This window comes from Vipera ursinii (assembly GCF_947247035.1).
Source record: "Vipera ursinii genome assembly, chromosome: 11".
NCBI lineage: Eukaryota > Metazoa > Chordata > Lepidosauria > Squamata > Viperidae > Vipera > Vipera ursinii.
Window position 1 is genome coordinate 20336398 of NC_139524.1, and position 27837 is coordinate 20364234.

General features: G+C 49.5%; 2 protein-coding genes across 2 annotated transcripts; both read left to right on the forward strand.

The window, feature by feature from the left end:
* Nucleotides 1-1456: 1456 nt before the first annotated feature.
* Nucleotides 1457-7643, forward strand: LACTB (lactamase beta; the record flags this gene model as incomplete). The annotated part of the gene is made up of 6 exons (XM_083371756.1): nt 1457-1681; nt 2045-2111; nt 3213-3403; nt 3541-3856; nt 4334-4499; nt 5401-7643. 6 exons carry the CDS (start codon nt 1457-1459, stop codon nt 5975-5977), a joined length of 1542 nt encoding a protein of 513 aa, XP_083227882.1. The 3' UTR covers nt 5978-7643.
* An 800-nt stretch (nt 7644-8443) lies between these two features.
* Nucleotides 8444-26131, forward strand: RAB8B (RAB8B, member RAS oncogene family). The gene is made up of 8 exons (XM_083371494.1): nt 8444-8579; nt 18634-18694; nt 19229-19289; nt 20219-20296; nt 20768-20857; nt 21216-21281; nt 21977-22027; nt 23499-26131. The coding sequence occupies exons 1-8, from the start codon at nt 8456-8458 to the stop codon at nt 23589-23591; spliced, it is 624 nt and encodes a 207-aa protein (XP_083227620.1). The 5' UTR covers nt 8444-8455; the 3' UTR covers nt 23592-26131.
* Nucleotides 26132-27837: the final 1706 nt, after the last annotated feature.

Below are 27837 nucleotides of genomic sequence, written 5' to 3' on the forward strand. Positions count from 1 at the left end.
GATCCCCCTCAACCCTACGATTCTAGGGCAGGGGTGCCCAACCTTGGCAACTTTAAGACTTGTGGACGTCAATTCCCAGAATTTCCCAGCCAGCCATGCTGGCTGGGGAATTCTGGGAGTTGAGGTCCACAGACCTTGCCAAGGTTGGATACTCTGGTCTAGGTTTACTTCTCCCTGCAATGAGGTATGACAGCCAGACCCTTAGCTATGGGACAAACTTAAAATTTGCTAAATGAAACCATACTTTATCTAAACTGGAGATAATTTTGGCAAATGATAAATGATTCTGCTTTACTGGGAAAACAGGAATGAGAGTTAACAAATGCTGCTATGGGTTTCATCTGGTTTGCATTTTATGGCATATTTAAAAATTATTTGGCCTGGCCTGATCCCCAAGTCGATGGGTTTACTTGCATTTCCCTTCATTTCCTGAATTCTGCACTAGTCCACGGGAGTGATTATGAACGGCTTCCTGGGTTTTCCTCCTCCCGTCCCCAGCAGGTCATTGCTCCTTCAGTTGTTGATTCTTGGGCTAAAAGGGCAGCAGGCTCATCCCTGGGATGTTCGATCCCCCTTCATTTTAACCGACTGTTCAGTGACCTCAACACAGCCCAGAAAGAGCTCTGGAGACAATAAGCCTCCAACGCTTCTGGTCGCTTTTCCGTCGTCCACAAGTACCATGGAGGACAGTCTGGCCAAGGGTGGGAGACATGCAGAAGACCCCTCGTTTCTGGCCGTGAAGCAGAGGGACTTCATGGAAGGGGGACCCCATGTTTAATTCCCCCGTCAGAGGAGGGGCTAACGTGCAGCTCCTCTTCAGGTAATACGGACCATCCTGTATGGAAGCAACCACAATTAGGACTGGCTACTTGGGAGTTAAATGAAGCGGTCACTAAACGAAACGGCAACCAGGCTTGCGATCCGATTTCAGCTTTCCTTCGATTCCTTGACCTGCCAAGGTCGTAAGTGCGAGGATGGTCGCAGAGTGACATTTTCATCACCCTAAATGGCGTCAGCGGCCTGGGAGGCTCGGGCAGAGCCCACGAAGCCCCTCCGGCCGGCGGCCCAGGCCCAATTCAAGCCACCTTGCCTCGGCTCGGGTAGGCAGGTCCCGGCGCCGCCTCCCTCCGGAGCCTCCCGGGGACCGCCGGGCCCAAAGCGTGGCAGCCCCAGGAGAGCCGCCCTCCGGCCCCTGCCCTCCCCGCGCGGGGACGACGCTCAGCGGGCTCCTCTCTGCCAGGCGAACCTCCCAGCAGCCCCCAGCCGGCACGGAGGGGGGTTCTGGGAGTTGGAGTCCGCAGCGGCCCCCGCCCTGATCGAGGCGCTCGGCGCGCGGTTCTTCCCCCCCCCGGAGACGGGCGGCCGGCTTCGCTCGGGCAGCGGCTGCTCGCGCCTGGCCCGCCTCCTAGCAACGCGGGCCTAGCCGGGCGCGGAGCCTGGGCCTGGCGTGAGCACGATGCGGCTGCTCCTGCGGGGCGCGGCGGCGTTGGGAGGCGCTTTCCGGAGCGCTCGGGGGCCCCTGTGGCGGCTGGGGCTGGGGCTGGGGCTGGCGGGGCTGGGGCTGGGGGCGACCGCCGTAGCCGTAGCCGGGCCGGACGGGGGCAGCGAGGAGCGGCCGCCCGGGGAACCGGGCTTCCAGCGGGCCGTCGCGCGGAGCAGGGACCTCCTCCAGCGGCTAAAGGTCGGCGGTGGGCAGCGTGCACCCTGAGCATGCACAGATTTCCCCAAAGTGGCCGGGCGAACTCCCCCCCCCCAAGTGGGGCGTCCGGCTGCCAGGCGCCGCTTATTCACCCCGAACGAGGCCGCCTTCGAGGGGCCGCTCCGGATCCCGGGGCTCGGCGCCGTCAAAGCGCGGGGCCTCTGAGCGCGTGCCGAGTGACCCTCCCGGGCACGGCCGGAGCGCGCTCGGGACAAAGGAGGCAGGGGAGGCCAGGCCGGGTTTTCTTGGACCAGACCCGAAAGACTGACGCCCCCCCAGATGCCCCCATCCTAAGCCCGACCATGGGGGGGTCGTCTCGGGCTGAGTGAGCCTTTCGTTCCCCAGGACGAAGTGGGGGCCCCCGGCGTGGTGGTCGGCGTGTCCGTGGACGGGAGAGAGGTCTGGGCGGAAGGTGAGTCGGGGGGGGGGAGGCCTTCAATTCACAGCCCGGCCCGGTTCTCGTGGACTCGGTGTGGCACCAGAAAACTAAATGGGAGGAATTAAGAATAATACTTTTTTTAAAAACAATGCAAACATCACAGGAACCCTTAAAGTACTCTAAAACGAAACGGGTACTGGAACAAAAGTGTTTTATTTACAGGTTACATTTACAATGAAATGTAATTAAGTGTATCGTTTCCAGCCATACTTGCCCAGCGTAATGAGAAAACATTTGGCCAGCTGATGGTGTTTGGCTTTGTAGCTTCCAGTCTTGTTTTCAGAGCTCAATTGCCTCTACCCTCTTCTATTAATAATATACGTGCTTTTTCAAAGCAAAATTTAAATTATTCTCTGTATGACAATTCTAATTTCTTTGCATATGGTGCAATTAAGTGTGTTGAAAATTGTTCAGCTTACATATGGTTCATCCTTGTGTAACATTTATGAGCCGAATTTAATTTAGCCAAAAGAAAACCAAGAATGTAAACATCCAAATACGATCTGCCTTTTGATGCCCTATAGCCATTTGCAAAGATATTTGTTGTGAGAAGGATTTTGTTAATCAGAATCAAACCTGGTGGATTTAATAAGACTTGCTCAGGAGATTCCAGTCTGATGGTGTCAAGCCGTTCCTGCTTCCCGCTTGCCAGACAGCCGGCATCCCTTACCTTTGCTTGAGGAAGTCTGACTTGTACCACAGGTGACCTAGGATGAGATAATTCATTTGTCTTTGATTTTGTTTTTGTCTCTCTTTTCCCCCCCCCAAACAACACCCAGAGTTAATTGGTGTTTTTCTGTGTGTTCACATTGAACAAATAGAAATATCTGGGACATGTGTTCTTGCTTTACAGTACTGTATATGATGCCTTTCTTTCCTTTTGCTAATTATCTGAATAAAGTGCTGATTTTCACTGGATCAGAGAGCTGTTCTACTTGTGCAAAATATTAGGCCAATAAGATACGACTATTGTTGAGAAAAAAGAGAACCTTTGATATTTAGACCATTGGGGGGTTGGGCTGTTTCAATGCATAGAGGACACCTTTAAATAGTAGACTTCTAATTCCTTTAAAGGTATAGGTTACGCTGACTTGGAAAACCGTGTCCTCTGCGGTCCGGAGACCGTCCTACGAATCGCCAGCATTAGCAAATCTCTGACCATGGTTGCTGTTGCAAAGCTATGGGAAGAAGGGAAGCTGGATTTAGATGCTGCTGTGCAGAAATATGTTCCGGAATTTCCTGAAAAAGAATATGAAGGTGAAAAGGTAAATGAGGCTGGTTGTTTACAGCATCACCATCCAAAAATCTCCTCCGCCACACTCCAGAAATATGTCATTAACATGATTTAATTATAACTTGCATAGATGACATCAAAATGAATTTGGATTTTTTAAAAATTTAGGTCACTATTAGCACAAGGCTGCTTGTGTCCCATTTAAGTGGTATCCGTCACTACGAGAAGGATATTTCTAAAGTCAAAGAAGAAAAAGAAAAGGCCGACAGAAAAGCCGCAAGAACAGCAGCAAAAGGGAAGGAAAACAGAGAGAGTGAAAAGAGGGACTTGGTTAAAGGCAAGCCAGAACAGGAAGGCAAAAATTCAGAAAGTGGAAGGAAGAAAAGGGAGTTTGAGCATGAAGAGTATTATTTGAAGGACAAATTTGAGCACGTGATGGACTCACTGAACATCTTTCAAAATGATCCTTTATTCTTTAAACCAGGTGAGTGGCTAATCTTCATCCATCCAGGCGGTAGATAATGGAGTCAATTCACCCTTTCTGCTAAGCCACAGAGTAGTTTGCTTGGTTATTTAGTAAACCATATTTAAGCAAACTGCTGCTTGGTGGGATTTGTCTAGCCAGCCAGGGGTCAGCTAGCTAAACCATGATGCGGCTCCATATAAGAGCAGTGTCTTGTTTTCTTACAAGAAGTTAAATTACAAATAAAAATGCAGGAATTTAGGTAGCAAATTAAATGTGAAAGACAGACAAAGATGTTGACTTTTAATACAGAAGCCCTGTATTTTTAACTATTGCAAAATTTAACTTGTAAACTTTTCAAAGTATACAAAAATATGCTTTCTCTTTGAACAGGTAGATCCCTTCTTGAGCAAACTTAGAATACAGACCCTGACTAAGCTTCCGTAACATAAACTCTTGTGTGAAATGGGGCCTGTCTTCTCTTTTGCTTCCTTCAAGGTAGTCAGTTTTTGTATTCGACCCACGGGTTTACTCTCTTGAGCGCTGTCGTGGAGAGAGCTTCAAGTCAGAAGTTCACGGACTACATGCTGAAAATATTTAGTGACTTGGGCATGGGATCCACGGGGTTGGATGAGAATGAGCCTCTGATATACAACAGAGCAAGGTAAATGTCAGGCAGGGACATCGGCATGTGTGTTCCTGTCTTTGCGCACTTCTCTAAACTGAACCGTGAGCCTTGTTCCGCCTGCCCCTTTGCAAGAACTGATGTGTGTAAAAAGAGGGACGGGGTTGTGCTCCGGCTTTCTTTTGCTCCCTACGTTGAATTTAGTTGTTTGGAAAGGACAGCTACTCACATAAGGCAGACATTTGAGATTTGGAGTCAAACTGAATCCCTTGGAAAGATTCTCAAACAGGTCATGGGTTATAAACGGAACTAAATCAGTCGTCGTAATTCTGCTTCAGGGAAGGAATCCCGTAACACCAGAGAACACTGCCCTCTTGTGGCCCCCAGTCAGCTGCAGGGAAGAGAGGCTCTGGGAGCTGCTGAGCTGGAGAGAAAGCGAAGCCCACAGATCTTTGAAAGGCAAACTCTCCCGTCCTGAGGTTTTCCTCCCAGATTTGCATGGCGTCGGTCCCCTGTTTAATTAATGAGGCTTACCTTCCTGGGTTTTTGCAGGAGGATGGAGCTCATACTCCAGCGTTCCTCTGACTGGCATGTGGTTTCCTGGGGTTTTTTCCACTTTTGGTGAAGGTAGCCTTGGGGTGGGCTCTCTCCTGTTACGGATCTGATGTCTGAAAGGTTGCATTTATGATGTCTTTCAAGATTACACTGTTAGTATGGCTTTTCTCTACCTAGCAGAGCTTGACCAGAGCATTAGAATGCTGCTTATTAACCGGGCAGCACTTCTCTGTTTAATATGATATATTTGATTGCTAGTGGCCTTATGTCAGTCTCTACACCTCAAAAAGAATAAAATGGCAGAAGGCTACTTTAGCCTAGCAGGTATATGGATTATTTAGGTACTCTATGTTGTGAATTTATCGAGATCCTTGTTTCACTCCAGGTATTATATTCACAACAAAAAAGGTCATCTCATCAACGCCCCCTACGTGGATAACTCTTACAAGTGGGCAGGTGGTGGCTTTGTGTCCACTGTGGGCGATCTTCTCAAATTTGGAAATGCAATGCTCTACAGTTACCAGCTTGGGCAGCTGAAAAACCTGGCTGCTGGATTTCTTCCTGGTTATCTCAAGCCTGACACGATAGCAATGATGTGGACCACAGTCCCAAGCACGAAAGTCTCCCGGGACAGTGATTGTACCTATGGAATGGCCTGGTTCATTGTAGAGAAGAAGCAGGAATGCGGCCACTGCAAAGAGCAGCGACACTACACCTTCCACACTGGTGGGGCAGTAGGAGCAAGTAGCGTTCTGCTCATTCTTCCTGAAGAAATGAACTCTGAGATTGCCAGTAGTAGCTGCCTGATCCCACCTCGTGGTGTTGTCATCACTGTTATTTGTAACATGCAATCTGTTCACCTTGATGGTATTGCCTTAAAAATTGCAAAGGAATTTGAAAAGGACAGGTTAGTACAATACTCTGATCAAAGGTTGGAGAGGAAATATGGAAGGCTTGAGTGATTACAAGCATCTGTAGCCAGGAGCTATCTCTCCCTTGCTTTTTAAGCAGATAGCACAGCATTAGGTTTGATTATTAATGGGACAAGCGATCATTGAAGGAAAAGGAATGTACAGTTTTTCTGATTCAAATAGCCAAAGGAATTAGCCAAACACAGGTGCCAATTGGGCGATTCACCTTCTCTTCCTCTTCTGCAAATTGTGATGCACAGAATGTATGCTTTGTTTGGAAACCAGTATGGGATACCTTTGCTCTCGTAGCTAAGTCTGTGGAGCAGAGAGTCTTCAATTTCAGAATGGGAATGGAAAGTTTTACACTGCAATGAAGACTCTCTTGGAGAATTGCAGGCATGGACAGAGAGAGCATCTCATCTGGCAGGATTTTAGTCCTGCTTTGTCTCCATGGGCCTTTGCAAGGGTGATCCAACGTAGAAGACAGCTTCAACCAAACAGTGAATCCTTTCCCTCATGGCTGGGGCAGTTACCGATGGAGGCCACTTTAGCAATACGCATAATTGGTGCAGAAAATCACATTGCCAATACCATGGAATCATTTGTCCACGATCAAGCCTCAGATCAGGTGCTAGCATTACAATTGTGCTTGGTGGGCTACTGTTTTATTATTAACCTACTGCCAACCTGGGCAGCAGATTGTCATTACTCTATGTGACTCTAATATTTGATTCCCTTTTCTCAAAAACAGAAGATGAAAACGAGTGTCTTAAAACTTTTCAGGGCTGTTTACAAAGGCTGCAGTTTTATATGTGTTAAGCTCTGTTAAGTAAAAGGGGACTGCTGAGCAGACACGTAAAAGCAAGCTAAAGACTTATCTGGGAATGTTTTAAATCAGCCATGTCAAACTTGCGATGTCACGTGACATTGCGCAACGTATTGGAGCCTTTTTGCCATTGCCGGCAATGGGGTGGCTGCGGCTTCCGGATCACGCGTCTGGCCTATGGGCCGGCAGTTTGACACCCCTGTTTTAAATCAAACTCTGCATTTTCAAATCAATATTCAAGCTGTACCTAGAAACCTTTCATACAGGTGTTGTTTCAGAATATCCTGGAAATTTATTGCGTTGTATAAGTGTCCATTATACCTTTTCTGTTTTATTAAACCTGTCAACAATTTCTCTTGTAGGTTAATATTTTTGGGGGAGTTAGGAAAACTAATACGCTGCCGTTCCTGGCTGGTGAATTTTTCTTGGAAATTCTTCTCAGCTTTTTAGTAAAGGTTGAGATCCATCCCTTTTTAAACTGTCTTTAAAGGAAGACACAACCTTGAACTTGTATAAATGTTAGACTTACAATAAAGATTCAGATTAAAATTAAAGGGACGATGTTTAAACTCTTCAGGAACTAGAGAAGGTAGATTTTGAAGAGGAGGATCCGTTTTTCTTCTTTTCTTCCATAACGGATGGTTAATCAGAAACGCATTCAATTCCGACTTTGAAATATGGAATGATCTATTAGTGTAATTGGTTTAAGTGCCAAATATTGTCCCGCGTCTTGCTTTTAAAAAGCTGAACACGAATGATAGTTAAACCCCGTTTGACTTGGGGGTCCACCAACTGCTTACGCTGGCTGCTGATAATGTAAAATAGTATTTAGAACTTAGAACCCGATTACCTTTTGTATCCCTTAATCAATAAACGCTTTATAACTTTTGCACCGTTCAACTGGCATTATCTGTTTCTTCAACCGACTCGGCTGCTTTTCTAGAGGGGATGTAGAGTGCAGAATCTGGGAGACCAAATTGCTTCTTTCTTTGTAACGAGACCGCATTCCCTCTATAGGAAAAGGGGAAGGTGTCATTAAACACCTCGCAGATCGATTCAGAAAAAGAAATGCCACGCTAGATTAACGCTTTTCATTTCAAAACGCTAATTTCCTGCGTTTTACCCCCGGCACGGTCAGCCTTACTTTCAGAAAACCGCCTCAGACCCAGACGACAAAGAGCAAATTTAAGACGCGCCGAATTCACGCTCGGCAGGGGAAGAAACCCGTCCGCCAGGCTCTTCTGCGCCAGAAATCCCTGCGTCTCAAAGGGCGCCTGCTTCAGCACCGGCGGCTCTCCTGCCCTTGGCTGAAAGAAGCGGCTCTGGGCGGCAGGTCACAGCCCCTTCCTCGCCGGCCGCTCGTTCGCAAGGGAGCTGGCGCGGCAGGGAGCCAAAGCCGGGAAGGAGCGCGACGCTCCGCAGGGCGACCGGGGAAGATGGGGAAGCGGAGGGGGCGCCCGACGTCGTCGAACGGCAGAGACAAAAAGGCTCCCGAGGGCGAAGCGCGGGCGCCGGGGCACGCGGGAGCCCCGCCCGAGAGGCTAACCAGGCTCCTCGGGGAAGGCCCCGCCCTCTTGCGAAACGGCGCATGCGCGGCGCGGGCCCGGGGAGCCGCCTCGGACCACAGTTCCCGTCGTCCCGCGGAAGCCGCCGCCTCCCGGCCCCGCCCCCCGCCCCCCCCCGCCCGTCAGTCGGCGGCGAAGATGGCGAAGACCTACGACTACCTCTTCAAGCTGCTGCTGATCGGCGACTCGGGCGTGGGCAAGACGTGCCTGCTCTTCCGCTTCAGCGAGGACGCCTTCAACACCACCTTCATCTCCACCATCGGTGAGCGGCGCCCTCCCTCCCCCCCCGCGGGGCCCCTGCTGGCCCCTCTGCCCGGGTGGGGGCCTCCCTCCCCCCTCCGAGGGGCGGCCTTCTTTCTCCTGGGCCGGAGCCCCTCTCTCCTGGGAAGGCCGCTCGGGGCCGCGGGCGGGGGTCCCGGGGGCTCCTCTGCAGCCCGTGGGAGGGCCCGGCCGGCGCCCCCTCTTCTGCGGGCGGGGGGAGCGGGGAGCCCCCGTCTGAATCGCAAGCCGGGCCGGCACTTTCCGCGTCGGCTTCCTAAAGCAACAGTTTCCCCGAAGCAGCCGTCGCTTAGGCTGTAGGAAGGCGCAGCGATAGCCGTCCCGGTGCCGCCGCCGCTGGTGCAACGACGCGGAGGCACAAAAGCCTCCTAAGAGGCGGAAACGGCCGCGGTGAAAGCGAGAGCGCGTTCGTGACCAGGGGTAACGATTGCTCTATGTGATAAGAGAGTAGAAACACCCTTGACCAATCTTTGAACTGCCTGCGTGACCTCGTGGCAATTTGTACCCTGTGCTTGGTAAAGTAGAAATTTTTTCTTCTTCTCTGAGATAACCCGTTTTTATTGCTCGAGCTTTTTATATACAGATTTTACAACTTTGGTCCTCAGTTCTTGTTTTTACTTATTTCCCGTAACTGTATTGAGCCACCTAGCAGCAGAAGCCATCGGCCGCTTGGCGCCCTGTAGATCTTTTTTGCTAAGGTCTCAGATAATATATCGTCGGGGTGCTGCTTTGGGCCTAGCAGGGCTGACCCAAAAAGCATCGGAAAGTAACACTTGGCTTTGTTGATACAGAAAGTAGAGTCTTAGCGGGGTCATTTTGCTTCGCTGATCCAGAATTTGTTTTGGGGAGTTTATTGTTTTGGTTCCAAGTTTACTTGAGCAATTTCGGTGTGCGTGTCACTCATTTCAATCCAAATAGTGAACAGCAGAGATACCCAACGGTGATCTTCCTGAAGGGATGACATACCCTGGTTCTGTAGCCAAAGCACCAAGAGAGAGGAATAAAATGTGACACTCAAGGCAATAGGTCCAGCTGACCGAGAACTCCTTTAGTAACCTCTGAAAGTGAACTTGATCTTTGGGCCAAGTAGTTCAGCTCCACTGTTGACTGGGTTCTCGCGTTGCACTCAGAAGCACCGGAGAAGAAGGTGGTTCTGTGTTTCGACTTGGCCCGTGGCAGGAACACAGGGCTCCAGAGCAGAACCTTTCCCAGCCTCGCCTAGCTTTGAGCTACACCACCGATTGACCCCAAAAGAAGACCCTTTGGGGGGGAAAGTCCCCAACACAGCCGCTGCCATTTTTGCTTCCTCAGAGCACGGTGGCCTCCCGAAAGGCTGGCCTGAACTTCCCATCGAACATGAAAGAGAACAGTTGGCTCAAGGGAAGGGTGTTCCTTTGGTTCTTGCTGAAATGTCACAGGGCTGGAGTGCTGAGTGTCCAGAATTTATCAGGAAATGAAAGGACTTACAAGAAAAATTGCTCAGACTGGATGTTGAAGGGCGTTAAGCATGAATTTTTTTAGTAACCAAGTCTTGAGCAAATGGCTTCATGTTCTCTGACATTTTGTGGGTTTTTTAGCTTTCCTGGCGTATTGTTGTGCTAGGGATATAGATAGAATATCAGCATGTGAACCTTCTAAATGCTGTTGCTGTTGCTGTGTGCCACGGAAGAAAATGTTAATTACTCAGCTAATGTAAATGGAGTTCCTGTGTGGTGAAACCTTGTGTTCTAGCCTCTCTTCCTGTTGAATTAAATGAGTCCCTCATGCCACAAGCGCTCTGCATTCTTGCCTAAATTGTCTAACAAACCAACTAAGATTTTTTTCTTTAATTTGGGGTGTGTGCATTGTTCAAATATATTGAGTATTGTATTTGAAAATATCTCAGGCCGGCGGGGGAATTCTGGGAAATGGAGTTCACGCATCTTAAAATTGCCTGATCTAAAGTATTCCATAGTCAACTGAATGGGGGTTACCGTGCTATTGAACCCTGTTTCCTTGAAGTCGGTTTCTTCCGAGGGGCCGTGATTCGTATTTATTTTGGTTGAAAGAAGAGGAACCTTAGGCAGAGACAGGATGCACAGGAAAAACCCTTTGTTCCTTCACAACTTCGCTAGAACCTTCTGATCCTCCTTATGATGAAAAATCTATCATTGGTTGCTGGAAGACATTTTGAAAAGCCTCAGCTGCTCTATCTTTAGGCACGGTGTGGTTCTCATTCTTCCTTTCAGGTTTCATTCTCCTGCCTTGCCAACTTTGGTGGGCCGATGACCTGCAGATGTGCTGGACTGCAGTTCCCATCCCCAGTCAGCCTCTGATGAATCCAGACCCTCATATCACTCTACCTGGAACAGCTGTATTCTGCAGGCAGGATTCTGCAGCTTCCTCCAGGGGAAACTCTTGCCCTTAAACTAATCTAAAAGGGAAGTGAAACTGGACAATATCGCCTGCAGCTTTCTTCAGAAGCCGCTTGATCGTTGCATCAACTTCTAAAAGTTGCTCTGAAGTTACCAGGCCCACTCCGGACCTCCTGAGATAGAGAGCAGGGCTGTTTGACTGCTGCAGCGGACCCACTCAGGCCCCTGCCCACCTTGATTGATTGATTACTGGCCGATGGGTGTTCTGGGGAAGCACCTTCAGGTTTGGAGAAGTTGGAAGAGTCTTTTCTCTCCGGGGAGCAGGCAGGCTGTTCTGTGACCTGGCTGGCTCCCTTGTGGTCTGGGAGGGGTGCAGAGTCAGTGCAGAAAATTGCTGACTAGGAAACAAATTTGTCATATTTACATTCTTATCCAAGATGAAATCAGGATTCAAAGCAGTGTCCGTAAAGCTGCTTGTGCGTTCAGAGGGCCTGTTTTTCTCAGCAACGGTGCGTCTGGATTTCATTTTCAGTTGCCCCGATTTGCTTCAAAGGAAGGTGAAGTAACAGCAGCTTCTCAGCACTTGGAGCAGGGTTTCTTAAGCTTGGCCACTGCAAGATGGGTGGACTTCGACACCCAGATTTCCCCGGCCAGCAAGGGATTCTGGGAGTTGAAGTCCACCCGTCTTAAAGTTGCCAAGCTTGAGAAACTCTGCTGTAGAAAATGTATGGAGAGAACGAGCCCATCTTGAGAGAGACCAAAGGAGGGCAACAAAATCAGTAACCGAGGCCAGTTTAATATTTCTCCTGTGTAATTTAAGTGTGACAGCACGGAACCCTTTAGTAGTGAATGAGTATCCTCAGAGCACAGTTGTGAACTACAGGAACAAAAATAGCAGTCCTGAATCCAATTGAATTCTGCATGAGCTAGAACCCCATTCAGATCAAGGCTAAGTTCTCAAGAGCTAAACAAAGTTTAGGACCTGGATGGGAGACCACCAGGATACCCTAAAGGCGTAGGATATACTGGGACCGGAGGAAGATGGCATCAAACCGTTTCTGTAATTTTGCCGAGACCTCACCTGGAAGCAACCAAAAGGTTAACTGCGCATTGGAATTTTTAATTATTTTTTGTCTCAACGTTATTTTGCTGAACAGAGCTGGAGTTCCACCTTGCCAATGAGTGCGTAAGAACGGTGATCACTTCATGTAATAGGATCGCTGTGATCGTATTAAAAGTTTTTCACTTGTAGCCATAGTGTGCGTCAGATCTGTAGTTGCTGCTTCATGGAATTTAAAATTGGCATAAACAGAAGCATCTCAGCTTTTGGGGGGGATTTGGGGAGACATTCGGTGTATGGGTTCAAATAACTCCTGCAGAAAACAGCGGAACGTAAAGCAAGTGGAGACTTGTCACCATGTTGTGGTGACTAGAGGCTTGGAAAATGTCCATGCAGCTCTTCTAGATCAAATATCTGTAGTTTACACGCCTTCCTTCCTCCCTCCCAGCCACTCTATCGGAGGTGCTTGTGGTGCCTGCAATATCAAAAAAATACACTACGGGAGGGGGGGGGAGGACTTATTTGTAGCTGCCTGTCTTGATTTTTCAGCCTGTGACATCTTAGCTCATTTTAAGAGATGCTGATTCCCTTCCTAAGAGGAGCAGCCTGTCAGTGTACGGTGGGGGAAGAAAATCAGAGCGATTCTGCTGCTGTGGCAACTTTTCCCCAAACACACGCCTTTTAATAAAACGTATTTCTCAGACGAGGTGTCCTCCTGACCTGTATTTTCAGATGCGAGGCCTGGCTCAGTCTGTTGCTTGCATTGACGACTCTCCAGCAGGAGTTCTGGCCTTCTTCTGGCCTTCTGGCTCTGCTTTCAGGGTGAGGCTTTGACATCCTTTGCCTCCCTGTTTGACAGATGCCCAGGCGCTTCATCCCCTTTAATTGGCAGATGATTCTGCGGGTCGCATTTGACTGAGACAAACGGCTTGTTTAAATGCTCATTAACCTTTAAGAACATTAGGCCCCTGTGTTCAGTTCCAAGCCCAAACATCTGCTGTGTGGAAATTATCATGAGCTGCAAGAACAGCGAGCATGTTCCAAACAATATGTGCAAAATGCCTACCCTGATTTGAACACTAGGCACTGTTTTAGTGGGTTGTGTAGCATCTTTAATGCTTATATTCTTGTTTGATCCTAAACTCAAATTCTGATCCCATTTCTTGGCAGGAAACATCTTCAGTTGTCTATTAACTTTGAACTACTACTAGACCCTCAGGCACAATAACAAAGCTTTTTGCAGGCCCTAGAAGGTCTAAGTGCTGCAGGTACCGGTAATCTGAGATGGCCCTGCTTGAGATGCTCCAGCTTGTGGGTTGGGACTCGTACTTCAGGGAAGATCCTCAAGCCCTGGTCAAGACAGAGTTGGCTTTGGCTTTGCGTAGCTGTGCATGGGCTCTGCTGGGACTAACAAGGCATGCTTTGAATAAGACATGTTTCATGGTTGAATGTTATCTGAATAGATGTTTAATCCTCCTAATATGCCCTTGTGAAACCACAAAATATAACTCTGTGTTCAAAACTAAGCTCGCTTTTTGGTTGCCTGAGAAATCCTAGCAATTTTCCACTGAGGACGTAGCATGCTTCTACTGCGATAAACCTCTCGCTAGCCTTTCTCTATCCTGTTATTAAATTTGGCAGCTTAAGTGTGTTGATATTTGCTCTGAACATAGAAATCATTGAGTCTTATCCTCTCATTTATGATGTGGTAGTAGACCAATTTATATTAACCACATTTAGGTAATGACCAGAGCACCAGAATGATTACCGTCTTAAGTAGATCCGTTTGAACTTTCCTTCAGAGCCGTCGAGAGTATTTCCAGAATTGTGCTGCAATATGCACACAGGATTCGACATCTCTGTTGAGCTTACTAGGATATTCAGCTTTAAGTTTTCTTTTCTAATCTACCTGTTGAAGAATGGGATTTGTCCTTTTTTTGCCACGCTATTTTTGAGCTTGATGCTCAATTTTATTCTGACTCAAAGGCTGGGGGGTGGGGGTGGGAGGGTGTGTGTGTCCTGATCGTCCAGATAAAAAGGATGAATCTGACTTGTTTTTAGCATCTGACCTGGACCTCTCCAAAGGGGGAGAAGAATGCTCCATAGATGCCAAACACAACGGCGTCTCTTAAAGGGAAAACTCGTTCTCTGTTAGAAGAGAAATCGGTCGGCTGCATGAACTTCCTATGCCTGAATTCCACACTGCTGAGGTCACAGTGGAGTCCTGAGGCATCTTGATGGAAAGGGATTGCGTGCCTGAATTTCTCTCTGAACAACCTTCCAGCTGTTGAGAGTTCTCTGCTGGATTGGGATAGTGCCATGCAATAATTGCTTGACTTGATAGTTTGAAGAGGAATCCGGTTAGCAACATCCTTCTTAAAGGAGCCTCACAAGGCAATGGAGAATGTGTTGGTTCCTTTAATTGGACAGCGCTCCCGGGGCAGTGTGGTTCCTGGGAATGTTTTCCCATCTTTAGGAATTTGTTTCCCTTGAGGTGGACAGTGTGAAATTCATGCCGTGATATGTATTAAGCAATATCGGATTACTTCTCTGCTCATTTGGTCTAGGTTGACAAATTAGGGTGGACAAAGGCCACCAGATAATCTGATGCGATACAAGGGCTTGGCCAGCCTATGTCAAAGGGGAGAGAGATCTAAGCTCTAAGTAGGATCCCACTGCTTCCCTCAAGAAAAGTGATCCGATTCACCATGTTTGTGCATCTGTCGCTAGCAATTGGGCTGTTAAGGCATAATCTAGAAGTGAAATTCTGGGTCTTTCTTCCACAACGACTGTCCCTTTGAAGTGTTCATTTCAGAGTAAAATCGCTGTGGTCCAGTTTGAACAAAACACTGAGCTTGGCAGTGCCACAGGGGGAGGCTCTGCAGTGAAGTAGTGCCGCTTGAGCCCAACTCATGCATTGGACTGGCTTTGAAGGCTACGTGGAAAGTACAAACAGCTCAGAAATACCTCAGTGGAGTAACACCTATTCTATGGGAGCTGCACCGGCTAACAGTGTATTTCTGGGTACCATTCAGAGTCATTAATTACTGTAGTTCGTAGGAGTGTAAGGATGCAAGAATAGAACATCTGTGCCTATTTTTCCGATCCTTTGTTTGCGACAGGATTAATTATGCCTTACCAAGTTTAATGAGTTCTTTATTTTTCATTCTTCCATCTTCAGGAATTTGTAGCTGAGAGGCTAGTAAACAGATTATTTGTAACTTTGGGCCATGATGAGGTTCGGAGAAGCAGAGCCCAGCAGTGGGTCCTTTTCTAGATTGTCACCCAATTCCCTGAAGCCAAGGAACTAATTATCTCATACTGCTTGGGAGACATTTCCAAAGCAGAATATACCTCTGTGTGACTTTTGTCTCTGTGGAATAAGAGGAAACGTGGGAATGTCTCCAAAGGTCAGAGTGGCAGGCCAGATGGCTGTGTGTGGCGCATCTGTTGTAAAGCGTCAGGGATAGGTGCTGTGTTTCAGGCCGCATGCGCTGGGCTACCTGTCTGGTTGGGGTCTCTCGCGTGGTGTTCCCTGTGAGAAGCCCAGTTGCTATCATGCAGGCCCTTTTTATATTGGAGAAGGTCAAATGCTTGCTTTCCCAGCAGATTCCAAACAGGGCAAATCTGCAAGTGGTTGTGGCTGTCCCTGGTCACGTGACCACAACTCATGATGTTTTTTGCCGGTTTCTGGCAAAAAAGCCCATTTAGGTGAAATTGGCTTGCTTAAAAACCGCCACCTTCACTTAATGAAAAAGGCTGGAAAATTGCTTCTGGTCACATGGGTGCCTCGATTTATGACCGGAGTGATTTATGACTGTAATTTCCAGCTCAGTCAAGGTTGCAGGTCCAGGGCCATTGCCACCCATGCATTTCCATGGAAAGTGTCTTCTTGGTGTATTTACCCTACTCAGAAGTTTTTTCCCCCAAAGGACGTGCAACAACTGGTACGAGAGACATTAATATCTGGAAAGCCAATGAAACCATCCTCTCTATGGCACTTGGCATATTTGAAGCTTTTCAAAACATAATGGAAACCAGCAAGTCATCCTTCGTCAGATGTCGGTCACGCCACTCTGTGTCGGAGGCTGCACCTCACAAAACCTTGCCTCTTGTCATAAAGCCACAGACCGAGGCTCCTCCCCTCCTCTCACATCAGCCGCGGTCCCACGGTGCACTTTGTCGGTTGATTGGCCTGGCAGCCAGATCGAAAGCCTGCATCCCGCAAGGATAAAACTTTCCCTCCAGGACTCTTGCTGTCTCCTCGTCCATCAAATTCAGAGCCTTTAAAAGGAGCTGTAATTTTTTACCAGCTTGTTGATGGACAGACTGGAAATTGAAAGTATGTTGTGTGCAGTGAAGGCCTAGAGATGGGCAAGCAACTATGGCGACTTGTGGAGTTCAACTCCCAGAATTCCTGAACTAGCGTGGCTGGCTCAGGAAGTCCACAGGTCATAAAGTGGCTATAGTTGCCCACCCCAGCCCTAAGCGGAAAGCAAATGGTCATGTCTGTGAGTGGGGGAAGTGGACTTTCAGCCCCGACCAAAACGGGGAGTCCCTTCCGAGCCTGGAACTGCTACGTGGGGAAACACAGAGTGAGGGCTGAGGCTGCAGGAAGGCAGCTTGGGAAGAATTGTGCTCTTCCTTGACCTGCATTCCTTCCATCAAAGGCCGTCTTTGTCCTTGTTGCAAATTCCTCCATGTGTGGACTCTGTTCGTGTCAGCAGTGTTCCTTTTCAATGCTGGGGAGAGTCGGGGCTCCCCTTTTTTCCTCTTAACCTTGAGCTCTTTTCCAAAACGCAGCCCTCGCACCAGGGGGGGTGGTGAGGAGGGGGTCCGAGAGAAGCCCACCTAGGTGGCTGCTGGAGGGAGGAGGCTCAAGGCAAGCCAACCCTTTCATGCCCCCACAAATGTTATGCTCACTTCTGATAGCAGCCAGCCACAGGCAAGTGCGCTCTTTGGATGCAAAGTCTTTGGGAATCCTCAAACTGTAGACCTGGCCGGGAAGTTTAACGGTTTTGGAAGGAGGCAATAAAACCACTTCCATACTATTGCTAAGAAAATTCACATCCTTCTCTCTGCGGTCAGCAGACGTCCAGCTCCATTCTCAGAAAACCTTCACTTTGCCCTAATTGAGAGTGGACACTCTGTTCTACAGAAGTATTAATCTTGCTTGACTCAGAACAGGGTTGGCTGATACAAGCTCAGTGCAGAAGCCCAGCTGTTCCCTTCCGGAGCCCCTTTGGCAGCGGGATGGTCAGTGCCAGTTGATTAGCCTTCTTTCCAGCTCTTGGCCTAATTCCGCCACTTTTGCCCAGGGCACGTGGGAGTCCTGTTTCTCGGGACCTGGGGCGTCCAGAGTCTGCTGGGTCCAAGGCTGGGGAAGCACTCAACTCTTTGGGGAGTTTGCCTTTTGAATGCACGAGGCAGGGCCTCCAACCTGGAGGAAGCCTCTGCTGTGCTTCAGTGGAATCTGCTGTTCTGAAAGGCTTGGAAGCTATAGAGCAGTGATGGTGACCTAACCCTAACCACTTAGGGTTAGGGTTAGGTCACCATGAACTCCTAGAGAAAAACGTGTGGACCTTTCACTGCACACCTATTCATTCTGATCTGTGTCTGTCTGTCAGATCCTTGGCAGGCCATCAGATGGGAGGAGAGGTGACTACCCAAGGCCTTTGGTTTGCATTCCCCTTAAAATTAGGCCTTCTTTTAATGCAGTATTTCTCGGACTGGTGGACTTCAACTCCCAGAATTCCCCATCCAGCCACGGTGGCTGGGGAATTCTGGGAGTGGAAAACCAGCCATCTTCCGGCTGCCAACGTTGAGCAACATTGGCCTAGTGGCCCAACAAGGCATTCGGACAGAAGCTCCAATTTCACCTCTTTGGCAACTCTGTATTTGCTTGTGGAAGGGAAGCAGAAAACAGTCAAGCTGCTGCATGACTCAGAATTTCAGCTCTGCTCTCCGTTGGGCTGTTTCGTGTGTCTTGCAACCTGCTCCTCCGGAAGCAGCAGCCAGTCAGCAGACCTCTGGTGCGAATGGATGCAGCAGCGCACCACTTCCTGTTGCCGAAGGGAGGAAGTGCCAGTGGGTGGCTCACGACAGCCCCTTGCAAAGAGCTGCAGGCTTTAGTAAGACTTTCCATTGTTGCCCTGAAAGGGGAAAAAAAGAAAACTCCACCAGGCCTCACGCTGGAATCAATCCACTGGGCTGTAGAGATATTTAAACCAGCTGAGCTCTGGGGAATTATCCAAAATTCCTTTTGTAGCTACAAAATTGCACATTTCTTTTCCCTGCATGTAGACAAAAACATATTTGTGGGTACAACTGCATCTCTGCTAAAAAAAAAATCCCATTTGCAAAAAAAAGACGAGGTGGAACTGTAGTTTAATTTGAGTTCTTTCTATCCCCAGCGGAACTGGGATTACCGTTGATTTAAACAGAGACTCTTGTTTTGGAGCAGTTCAGACAGAATTCACTTAATTGAGGGTGATGGAGATTTGGGTGGGTTTGTTCCGAAAGTGCTTTGCTTGTTCTGAATTCTCGGATGCAGGAGAGCGTTGCAGCAAGACAGAACAGAGCCCTAATGTGATTCCCCTCCTTTTTATTTTTTATCTTTTTAGGAATTGACTTTAAAATCAGAACAATAGAACTAGATGGGAAGAAAATCAAACTGCAGATATGGTAAGTGATCAGAACGCAACTGGCTTGCGGACACAGGTGGGAGCTCCCGGAGTGGAGGCCTTCCTTTCTGAAACTCCACGCAAAAGTCTCTCTGAAGACGGCAGAGCTGGGGCGAGGTAGCCTGAGGCCTCTTTGGGCGTGGCAGAAGTTTGGCCTTCTTGACCGTTTTGGACTTTGCCCAAGATATCTGGGTTTAAAGCTCCATTTAATCAGCATTTAATGGAAATCAGACCAATCGAGGAGAACGTGCGCAAGGCCTAACCCCGGGGGAGGGAGTGTTACTGGGGCGGGGAGTCAAGGGTTGACCTGCAAGCTGCATTCTAGAACCTTTTGGCTTGTCAGACCCTCAGGTGGGGTCGGCCTTCAGTCTGCAACTCGGTTGGGTTCCAGGCTATGCTCAACCCAACTGGGTAGAGTTGTGTGCCAGGACCAAGCAAAAAGTGGAGCATTGTTAGGGGTGCTTGGGAAGGGGATGAAGCATGGTTTCCCCTCCCCACCCCCGGCCCCGGTTTGATGATGTATCTTGCTTTTCAGGGACACGGCAGGCCAGGAGAGATTCCGCACCATCACAACAGCCTACTACAGAGGTGCCATGGTGAGTCTGCGTTCTCAGGTTCACCTGAACCCACCCCACCGCAGCCCATTTTCCATGGCAGGCCAGCCACGTGTGGGCTTGCTCGGGAGGAGCAGAGTCTGCGGCCCTGCCTTTCTCAAGTCCTCCCCCCCCAGGCCCATAAGAGTGGCATCATTAAGAAAACTTGAGGTTTCACCAGCAGCGGAATTGGCAGGGTGGGAACTGTGAGCGGCCTGTGACTGCGGCACTTCCAAAGTGCTTTGCCACTTCTCTGAGCTTGCAGGGCAGCTGTTTACAGCTGCTGACTTTCTCTCTGGCCAAACGTGGGAAGTAGCCGATGAACACACCGAACACACTGCAAAAGAAGCCAGAAATGGTTGACGCAGAAGCGGGATCTTCAGGAGGCCATTAAAGCTTAGGAGGGGATTCTGTGGGGAAAAGCAGGGCCTGAATATATTTGGGGGCAGGGGGGGGCTCTTCTGCCTTCCTTCTCCAGCAGCCTGGATTCTCTTCTTCCCCCCCCCCCCGGAAAGCCGGGGTGGATTTTGAGGGGAAGGCAGAGCCCAAGCCCTGGGACGCACTGGTGGGCGGGAGGGGGGGGCAGGGCCTTTCAAGCTGCAGCGGAAGGAGCATCAGGCCAGAGGCTGGAGCCCAGAGGAGGGGGAGCATTCTGCTTCTGCCCTCCCAGGGGGGGCTTGCCAGGGTCTCTGGCTGAAACCAAGAGGCCAGACTAGATCTTTGATGAAATTGCTGCATCAGAAGAAAAGGAGGCGATGGCTGTGCCTAAAGGCTGGCTTTTTTATTTGTGGTGAACACCTCAGTTAGCAAACTAAGATATCCACAGTTGACCCAGGGATGGTTGAGGGATGAGGCTTGTTTTAATCGAGGCAAAAAGATCTGTTGTGGCCAATGTGGAGTGACGGTGGCTGCACTCTCTGTTTTCCCCCCAGGGGATAATGCTGGTTTACGATATCACCAATGAAAAGTCTTTTGACAATATTAAAAACTGGATCAGGAACATTGAAGAGGTAGGTGTGCCTGGAAGGGAAAGAGACGTGGGGGCTTTTGCAGGGTCCCATGCAGACAAGACACAGATTGACTCTTTTTTCTTGGGAGAGACTAGCTGAGGACGCCCACCGGGGAGCTTTTCTGTGGGAGAAAGCTAACACAAAGGGGGACTCGGAGTTTTTGCCTGCAGCTTCTCCGCGCTTGAGCTTCCATTGTCCGTTTCTTCTCCTTGAGTTGCGGCATTCCAGATTTCCCCTCCTGTTGGCAGGAATCCTGCTCAGGTTTGGGCTGGGGCCTCTCCTCTCCTCCTCTGAGCGCTGAAGCTTTGCTTAGCCCTCCGTGCAGCCTGTGAGCAAAGCAGACTTTGCAAAGCTCAGCCTCTAGGAGGACAATTTTGGACAGACCCCCTCCCCCCCTCCCTCCCAGGGCTTTGGGTTCAGAACACGCAGGGCAGGGCATCGTAAGGCTGCTATTCTCCTCTCTCCACCCAGCACGCTTCTTCGGATGTGGAAAGGATGATCCTGGGCAACAAATCTGACATGAATGAGAAAAGGCAAGTTTCAAAGGAAAAAGGCGAAAAGGTAAATCTCATGAAAACAGAGTTTCTAATATCGGAGCTGCCTTTTTCCTGCGGGGGGCGGGGGAAAAAACAGTGGCAGTCTGCAGTGGCAAAAAGTCAGGAGGGTTTTGGCAGCATCTTTCCTGACAAATGTGATGAAAAGGCAAGAGCTTTCTTGAACTGCGGCCTTTTCATAAAATTGGTTAGAAAGGGGCCACCAGACCCCCCACCCTGTTTTGTCTTCAGAGAGGGTTTTGCAGACAGGTTTCCTTGTTCCCCAGTTGAAGAACATGAGAGGTCCAAGTGTCAAAGCTTGCATTCAGACTTTCCATTTATGGGATCGCTGAATCTGACTCCTTGTTGAAATCTTCATATTGCAGTTAGCAATTGACTATGGCATCAAATTTCTGGAAACCAGCGCAAAGTCCAGCATCAACGTGGAAGAGGTAAGCACAACGTAGGTGCCAGCAGGAGTCGGTCCTGCCGCCGTGAAGTTGACGTCTGGGAGAGTGAGGGGGAGCAGGACCCCCTCCCTCTTTCTGCCTCTCAAGCATTTCAAGACCCCCTTGCTTGTCTCTGTCCCTCTGTGGCCAAGACTTGATTCAGCTCCCCCTGGCCTCTTCAGTCAAAAGGGAGGTGGGGGACGAGAGCCAGCCCCTCTTTGTTTCATCACCTGGCAGCCTCCTGAATCTTGTCAAGGGCTGGCATACAGGGGACCCCCCCTCCCTCCAGGGAGAGGTTCCATCGGCCTGTTCGCTTTGTCCTTCCGTGGTAGAGAGCAGATCCCTCAACTCCTCTGTAGGGCTTTTCTGCCTTCTGGGGGGCAAGGCTGGTGCCCACTGGGGTAATCGTACAATCCTGCTTGACCCTCCTGGCGTACACCTTTCCCACCCCTCTCTGGCAAGGGTGGGGCGCCAGCACGGGTGTTTGGAGAGAAAGATGGATTTCTAGATTATAATCATAGCTCAAAATTTGAGAAAGGCAACTGAAGCATAATAATTGCCTTTCCCTAAAGGACTTCATTCTGCCCTCCAGAGTAATTGTCTGAAGCCCAATGGAGTTGGGTGGCCTATCGGTTTAAATTTCATAATTTAATTAATAAATTATCTGGATCTCATCGTATCTTTTCTCTTCCTTCCAGGCTTTCTTCACCCTTGCACGGGATATTATGACAAAACTCAACAAAAAAATGGTTGGTTTCTCTTGGTACTAAATATCCTGATCAGCGTGGCTTCTGCACTTTGCAGGGACTAAAAGGGGCTGCTGGCCTAAGCAATTCAAATCAGATGTTTCCCCAAAAGGGGGCAGCACCTGACCAGCTGTGGTGGGACTGGGAGCATTGAATTGGCAGGTCACCCCCTTAACGAGACACCCCCCCCCAGCCTGGTACAAAAAGAGAACACACACCTCTCCAGGGTGCACCCCAGCCAGAATCAAAATTAACAAGCAAAAACTAAACAGTTGGCAAGACAAAGATTTATTTGATCAATGATCAGGGCAATAAAAAGCCAGGTCCAAAAATGCCATTACAGTAATAAAGCGTAATGAATAACCATTTCAAACTATGTGAAATTCCATTGGGAGTTAAAATTACACAAAAGCAATAAAATCAATGGACACTCTGATATGTTTGCATTACAGGAAAAAAAGCATTTTCATATGTTGCACACACACATTACGGTATGTATCTGTAAAGGTGACAGCCCAGGGCTGCAGAGGCTGGGGGCCCACCGGCCCCGCCCTCCGCCTTCAGCCTCACCAGGTGCTCCGCTTTATTCAGTGGGAACATTTGGAACCCTTTGCAGGGGTGTCTGGTGGAGGACAGACGGTGCTGGGGCAGCTTGCATTGCCAGCAGGAGGACCCGAACTCAGGGCCCAGCCAGGGAGCCTTGGGATGAGCGGCCTGGCCTGACTCTGTGCAGCCTTGAGCTCTTCCAGTCTGTCTGTGAGGATTGTGGCTTTCCCTCCTGTTTGCCCAGAAAATAGTTTGGATTTTGAAGGTGAGGATCAGGCCGAAGCGCTTGCGCAACCTCTCAGCCAGACCTCCTGCACAACCCTTCTTGAAACGCAGCAACCGCGCAAATAGCGGCACGCCTGGCTGTGTGAGCTTGCAAAAGGGTTGCTGGCCTCTGCCTTCCTCCTTCCCTTTCAGACCACGAGTTGTATCCTTTTGATTTCCCCACATGTCCTGGACTGACCGTGAACAAACCCAAACTCCTCGCCTTTTCCGCTGGCTCCCTCGAACTAAAGCGCAGTTTCTTTTCCTGGTTGTTCCTGATTGCCAGAGCCTAGAAAAGGTGCCAAGGGCAGGAAGCGCAACGAAGATTCACAGAAGCATTTCCCATGGCTGCTTCCCTCACAGTGCGGGCTGATGTCTTCCTTGGGACCTTCTGAACTCCTGACATTTTTCTGAATTTCATTTGATTACATTTCACTCCTGTTTCGGGAGAAAAAGGGAAAAGTTGTAGAGGGGTTTTTTTTAAAAAAAAAAAACCACCTCACCTGGTACCCTGCTAGAGTTTAAAAGGAAACCGACCAATAAGCGCTTGGATTCCCAGGCAGTCTCCCAGCTGCTTTCTTTCCCCTGTAGTCTGAGGGTGTTTCGCCTCACCCTTTTCCTCTTAATCACCCGCCCTCCTTTTTCTTCTCGCCCCTCTCCCTAGAATGACAACGTTTCGGCAGGGGCGAGCGGGCCCGTGAAGATCACAGAGAACCGGTCGAAGAAGAGCAGCTTCTTTCGATGCACGCTGCTTTGATGAACTTCTCCTAAGAGACTGCAGCATACCTAGAACAAAAAAATACCTTTTCCCGCTTCTCCGAAAGCCCAGGCTGCGCCCGGCTGCTGCTGAGGGCTCTGCTTGGACCTGGAACGGGCTAAACCAAGAGAATGGATGGGGACTCTCTCTCTGTTGGCCGCCATCGTCCGTCTCCCCCCTCCGAGACGTGGAAGCTGTGAAGTTGAGAGACTCCTGCCTGCCGGAGCTCCGTTTTCTTCCTTCCTTTCTTTCACTGCCTGCTTCAGAAACTGCTGAGTATATTCTTTGCACATCTCCGTTAGTCCTCGGTCGAAAGTTGGGGCTGGGGCAGAGATGCCCAGGGGGTTGTCAGTTGGCGGGCCGGTCACTCTAGGAGCCCTCTTTACAGGCTTTGTCCGTCTCATTTTCTTTCCTCTCCAGTGACTGCAAACTTCTTTGTTTATCAGGGACATGATCCTGCCCTCCCCAGGGGCAGCTAGGGCCTCCAGGGTGGGGGGAGGAGGGGGGGCTCTGCTATCTGAGACAACAGCCCGTCCTCCTCCCCTCCTCCAGGTGCAGATTGTTGGCCTCCGGTCCGAGGGCTCTGTGGCCTTCGAAGGGGAACTGGCACTTGTAGGAAACTGGGGTACACGTACGGTGGGCACATGTTCTGAACCTTTTCCCTCCCAGGGATGCCAATAAACAATGCCACCGTAATGTGCAGGTGGGAAACTCAAACCACTTAAAAGCTCCTGTGGGGTTCAGATGGTTTAACAAATACACCAGCCTGTGTCGGTCGAGATGAATTTGCTTTTCCCTCTCTGGGTCCTGGACGTCCCCTCGCTCTTCCCTTGTTCCTTAATTTGGCTCTGCTCCCCGGGGCCTTTGGTTGAACCCGGGGCCCGGCTTTCCTCCCTGCGTGAGGTGCAGTGGCTCTTTGAATGCCGATAGAGAAGGCCTGCCGGGCGGGCGCAGCCTGGGTCCCCGTCGAAAAGAAGCCATGACGACGAGGACGTTCCCTGGGTCTTGAAGACGCGGATCTCGACTCGGGGCTTGAAGCAGACTGGCGCTGAGCTGCCTTTTCCATTCCGGGCTTGGTGTGCGATGCCACAGCCGGACTCCTCTGCACGGGTGCTTTGCTTTTATTGACGTGCCAAACCAACCCTCTGCGCGGGGCGGCTCCCGGCTCCCCCACCTGCCCTGGGACGCGCTGCCTTCCCGCAGCCCACTCTGTTCACCGTAGAGTGTTTCCTTCCCGAGCACTGATCTCAGTCTTGTGTGGGGACCCCTGAAGCAGGTGGGCTGTTTTGGCGGGCCTTCCTCTCTTCAGCTCCACCGTTGGGCCCTTCGGAAACGGCTGTGACGCTCCCCTGAGGGTCAGCACATGGGCAGAGTCGGCCTCATGCCCCCCACAACCCATAGGGTGCAAAGTGCTTTCTTTGAGACGGGGGGGGCTGCACCCACAGGGCATGCCCACCCTCAAATCCTCCCTGTCTCAGGATTGTCATAAAACCCAAACTGTCATTCTGTCTTTCCTTCCCTCGGCTTGCCTCTTGGCGTCCTTTTCTCCCATATCTCGGGTTCTGCCAACAGACGCTTCGTCTCTGAGAACGTTCCCTCGAGAGAGCCTGCAACTAGTTGGAATGTTATAAAGTGCTTTTTGAAGCAGCAGCATATTGGGGTATCTACTCTGTTTTATTAAAAAAAAATGCTATTTTCTTACTTCTAGCTGTGCTACAGTGTACATAATGTGAGTAAGACCATAGGAAATACACTTTAAGCTTGGTGTTGTAAGGTTAACACACAATTAACTTTCCTTTGTAATGTTAAAGTTTAGGTTTTGTTCCTGTCGGTTGTTTTAACGACAGAATTATTTCTTCCCTGCTGGATTTTTTTTAAGAGGCCGTCACCTGAAAACAGCCTTAGTCTTAAGGAAAAGCAATCGCCTCTGCAGCCAGGTGGAGGCCAAGATGCTGGCTTTGTGGTAGGGAAAGCTTCTCACGAGAGACGCGTTGCCTCTTCTCCACCTCCAATCTGGGCGCTCCAGATGTGCCGGGCTGCTGTTCCCATCACTCGGGGTTGGCTACAGCACAGCACATCTGATGGGCAGCCAGTTGAGGAAAGGCCACGGAAGGCTCTGGCCAGGCGGTCAACAATGGCGGTGGGGTTGACCTCCCCTCCTTCGCATGAGCAGAGCAGGTCCCTTGCAAAGCGGGGGCCCTCAGAAGCCAACCCTGGCTAGCACTGAGCACCGAAGTGGGCTGGGCTGCGGTCTTCTGGCCCTTCTTCAAGGGGTGGGGAGGCCGTCGGACCTCGCTCCCCGTGAGAGGAGGACTTTTCCTTCCCCTGTTTCTGGAGTCCTGCCCCTGCCCTGCAGAGGGAAGGCAGCCTGTCCATCATCGCGGCCATCTTCGATTTTTAAGTATTACCTGCCCAGTTGCACCTCTAGGCTCCTGGGCTGCATGTGAGGCCAGAAAAACAAACTTCTGAACTTGCATCCTCTGTATAGTACTTGTATAATACTTGCCAGCTTTTTTTAATAAATGGGGTATGTACATGTACCAAGTGCTTTCCCACGTCTTATTTTCAGAAAGAATAAAATCCATTATGGCTGGTAGCCACCTTGGATGTTGCGCTGAATGTGTCTGTCACTCATTTGGTTAGAGTTTGCAAGGCTTTCAGCTGCAATTAAAATGAGCAAAGGACTTGGTAATTAGAGAAATGCTGGAATGGGAAATGTCGTAAAGTCAATTATACTGAAATGGATCTCTGCATTGGTATTGCCGTATTCTAATGTTACGGTTTAATTTTTTAAAAAAATATAAATTAAATATATTACATTCTAAAGTAAATCACAATTAGCAGGAAAGTTACACAACTTCTGGAAAACGTGAGTGCATTCCTGTGGCCTTACAAATGACTTTATGTGCAAGTGAAATTTAATGCAATATTCTAAACAAAGTAATTTTTACCTAGTTATTCCACCACATGAAACGCATTGTGTCCAAAGGCCTAACTCCTCCTGTGTGTCTTGAAATCTCCCTCATTTCCTCCCCTCTTCAGCAGGAAGGGGAGGAACGGCTGGCATGAGGGCGCCCCAGAATCAGTCAGTGAATGTCCACGGATGAGGGTGGATCAGAATGGCATCTGGACAGCACCACGTGGCCTGTGGTATTCTTCCACAGCTTTGCCTTGTGGACTTGGGGGGGAGGGGTCTGAGGAATTTGGGGAGCTGCAGTCCCAAGAGGTTTACAAGGCTGCTGTTGGACAGAGAGACTGAGCCGCCTCTGGTGCTCACCAGGGGGCAGCAGAGCACTGGTCCAGCCACTCAGCTGCCTTAGGACTAGCTTACTATCCAGGCACTCGCTAAGTCACGGTGAGGTTGTCTCCCTTTAAATCATAATGTGGTTGGTTGTGGCTTAGGATGATGATGGGACCTTACTGTTGTGGCTTGTAAGCCATGGATGAGTTCAACATTCTGCACGCCACGGTCCTTGGGTCTTCACTGCCAGCACTGGCAGGTATGTGGAGCAAACTGTCTTGCAGTAGTGTGTGTAAATGATGTGTATTACACATACTGATTGTTATTTATGCACAAAATCAGCTTCACTTTGGGTTTTGAAAAAGGTGGCTTTCCTCAAAAGGAAAGTGGCTGCAAACCATCCACCCTTGCTCCTCTTTCGCCCTCACATTACACTTTTCTCTCAACTTCATTGACCTTGGTTTTCTGCCTGCTCCAAATGTGAATTGTGGTTAGCTTCCATAAGACTCCATAATCATTATTAATGCAATTGTGCTCTATGTTTAATCCTTGTGAAAACGCAAACGTACGTTTTAAATCTTGGCTGGGGAAAAAGGACCGCAAAGCCTGTGTTTGTCTGGAACAAGTTTTTCTTTAAGGCGTGTGGACCTCAACTCAACCTAGGCTGGGTAATTCCCAGAGCTGGCTGGGGAATTCTGGGAGTTGAAGCCCACCCATCTTTAAGAAGCCAAGGAGGAGAAATACTGGCCTAAAGATCTGTCCGTGCATCACGTTTTCAATTCTGCAGCCGCTTGCTTTTGGCTGGTTGGGTTTGAAAAAGCTTGTGCTTCCTGTTACCTGGTTGAATGGCCCACCTTGTGGAATAAAGGGGCTGTCTTCATATAACTTGTCCAATGGGGCAGCCCAGCTCCTTTGGCACTCTTGCCAAGCAAGATGCACTGAGTTTTTTTGAAATGAGCCAGGGCAGCAGAGGCTTTCACCCACTCCGCTGCTTGAGAAAGACGT

What these genes read in the sequence shown, in the direction of transcription:
- RAB8B (XM_083371494.1), top strand. Translation starts at nt 8,456, where the DNA reads ATGGCGAAGACCTACGACTACCTCTTCAAGCTGCTGCTGATCGGCGAC. An exon ending in CACCTTCATCTCCACCATCG is followed by an intron (nt 8,580 to 18,633) that starts GTGAGCGGCGCC and finishes TTATCTTTTTAG; the next exon opens with GAATTGACTTTAAAATCAGA. An exon ending in CAAAACTCAACAAAAAAATG is followed by an intron (nt 22,028 to 23,498) that starts GTTGGTTTCTCT and finishes CCCTCTCCCTAG; the next exon opens with AATGACAACGTTTCGGCAGG.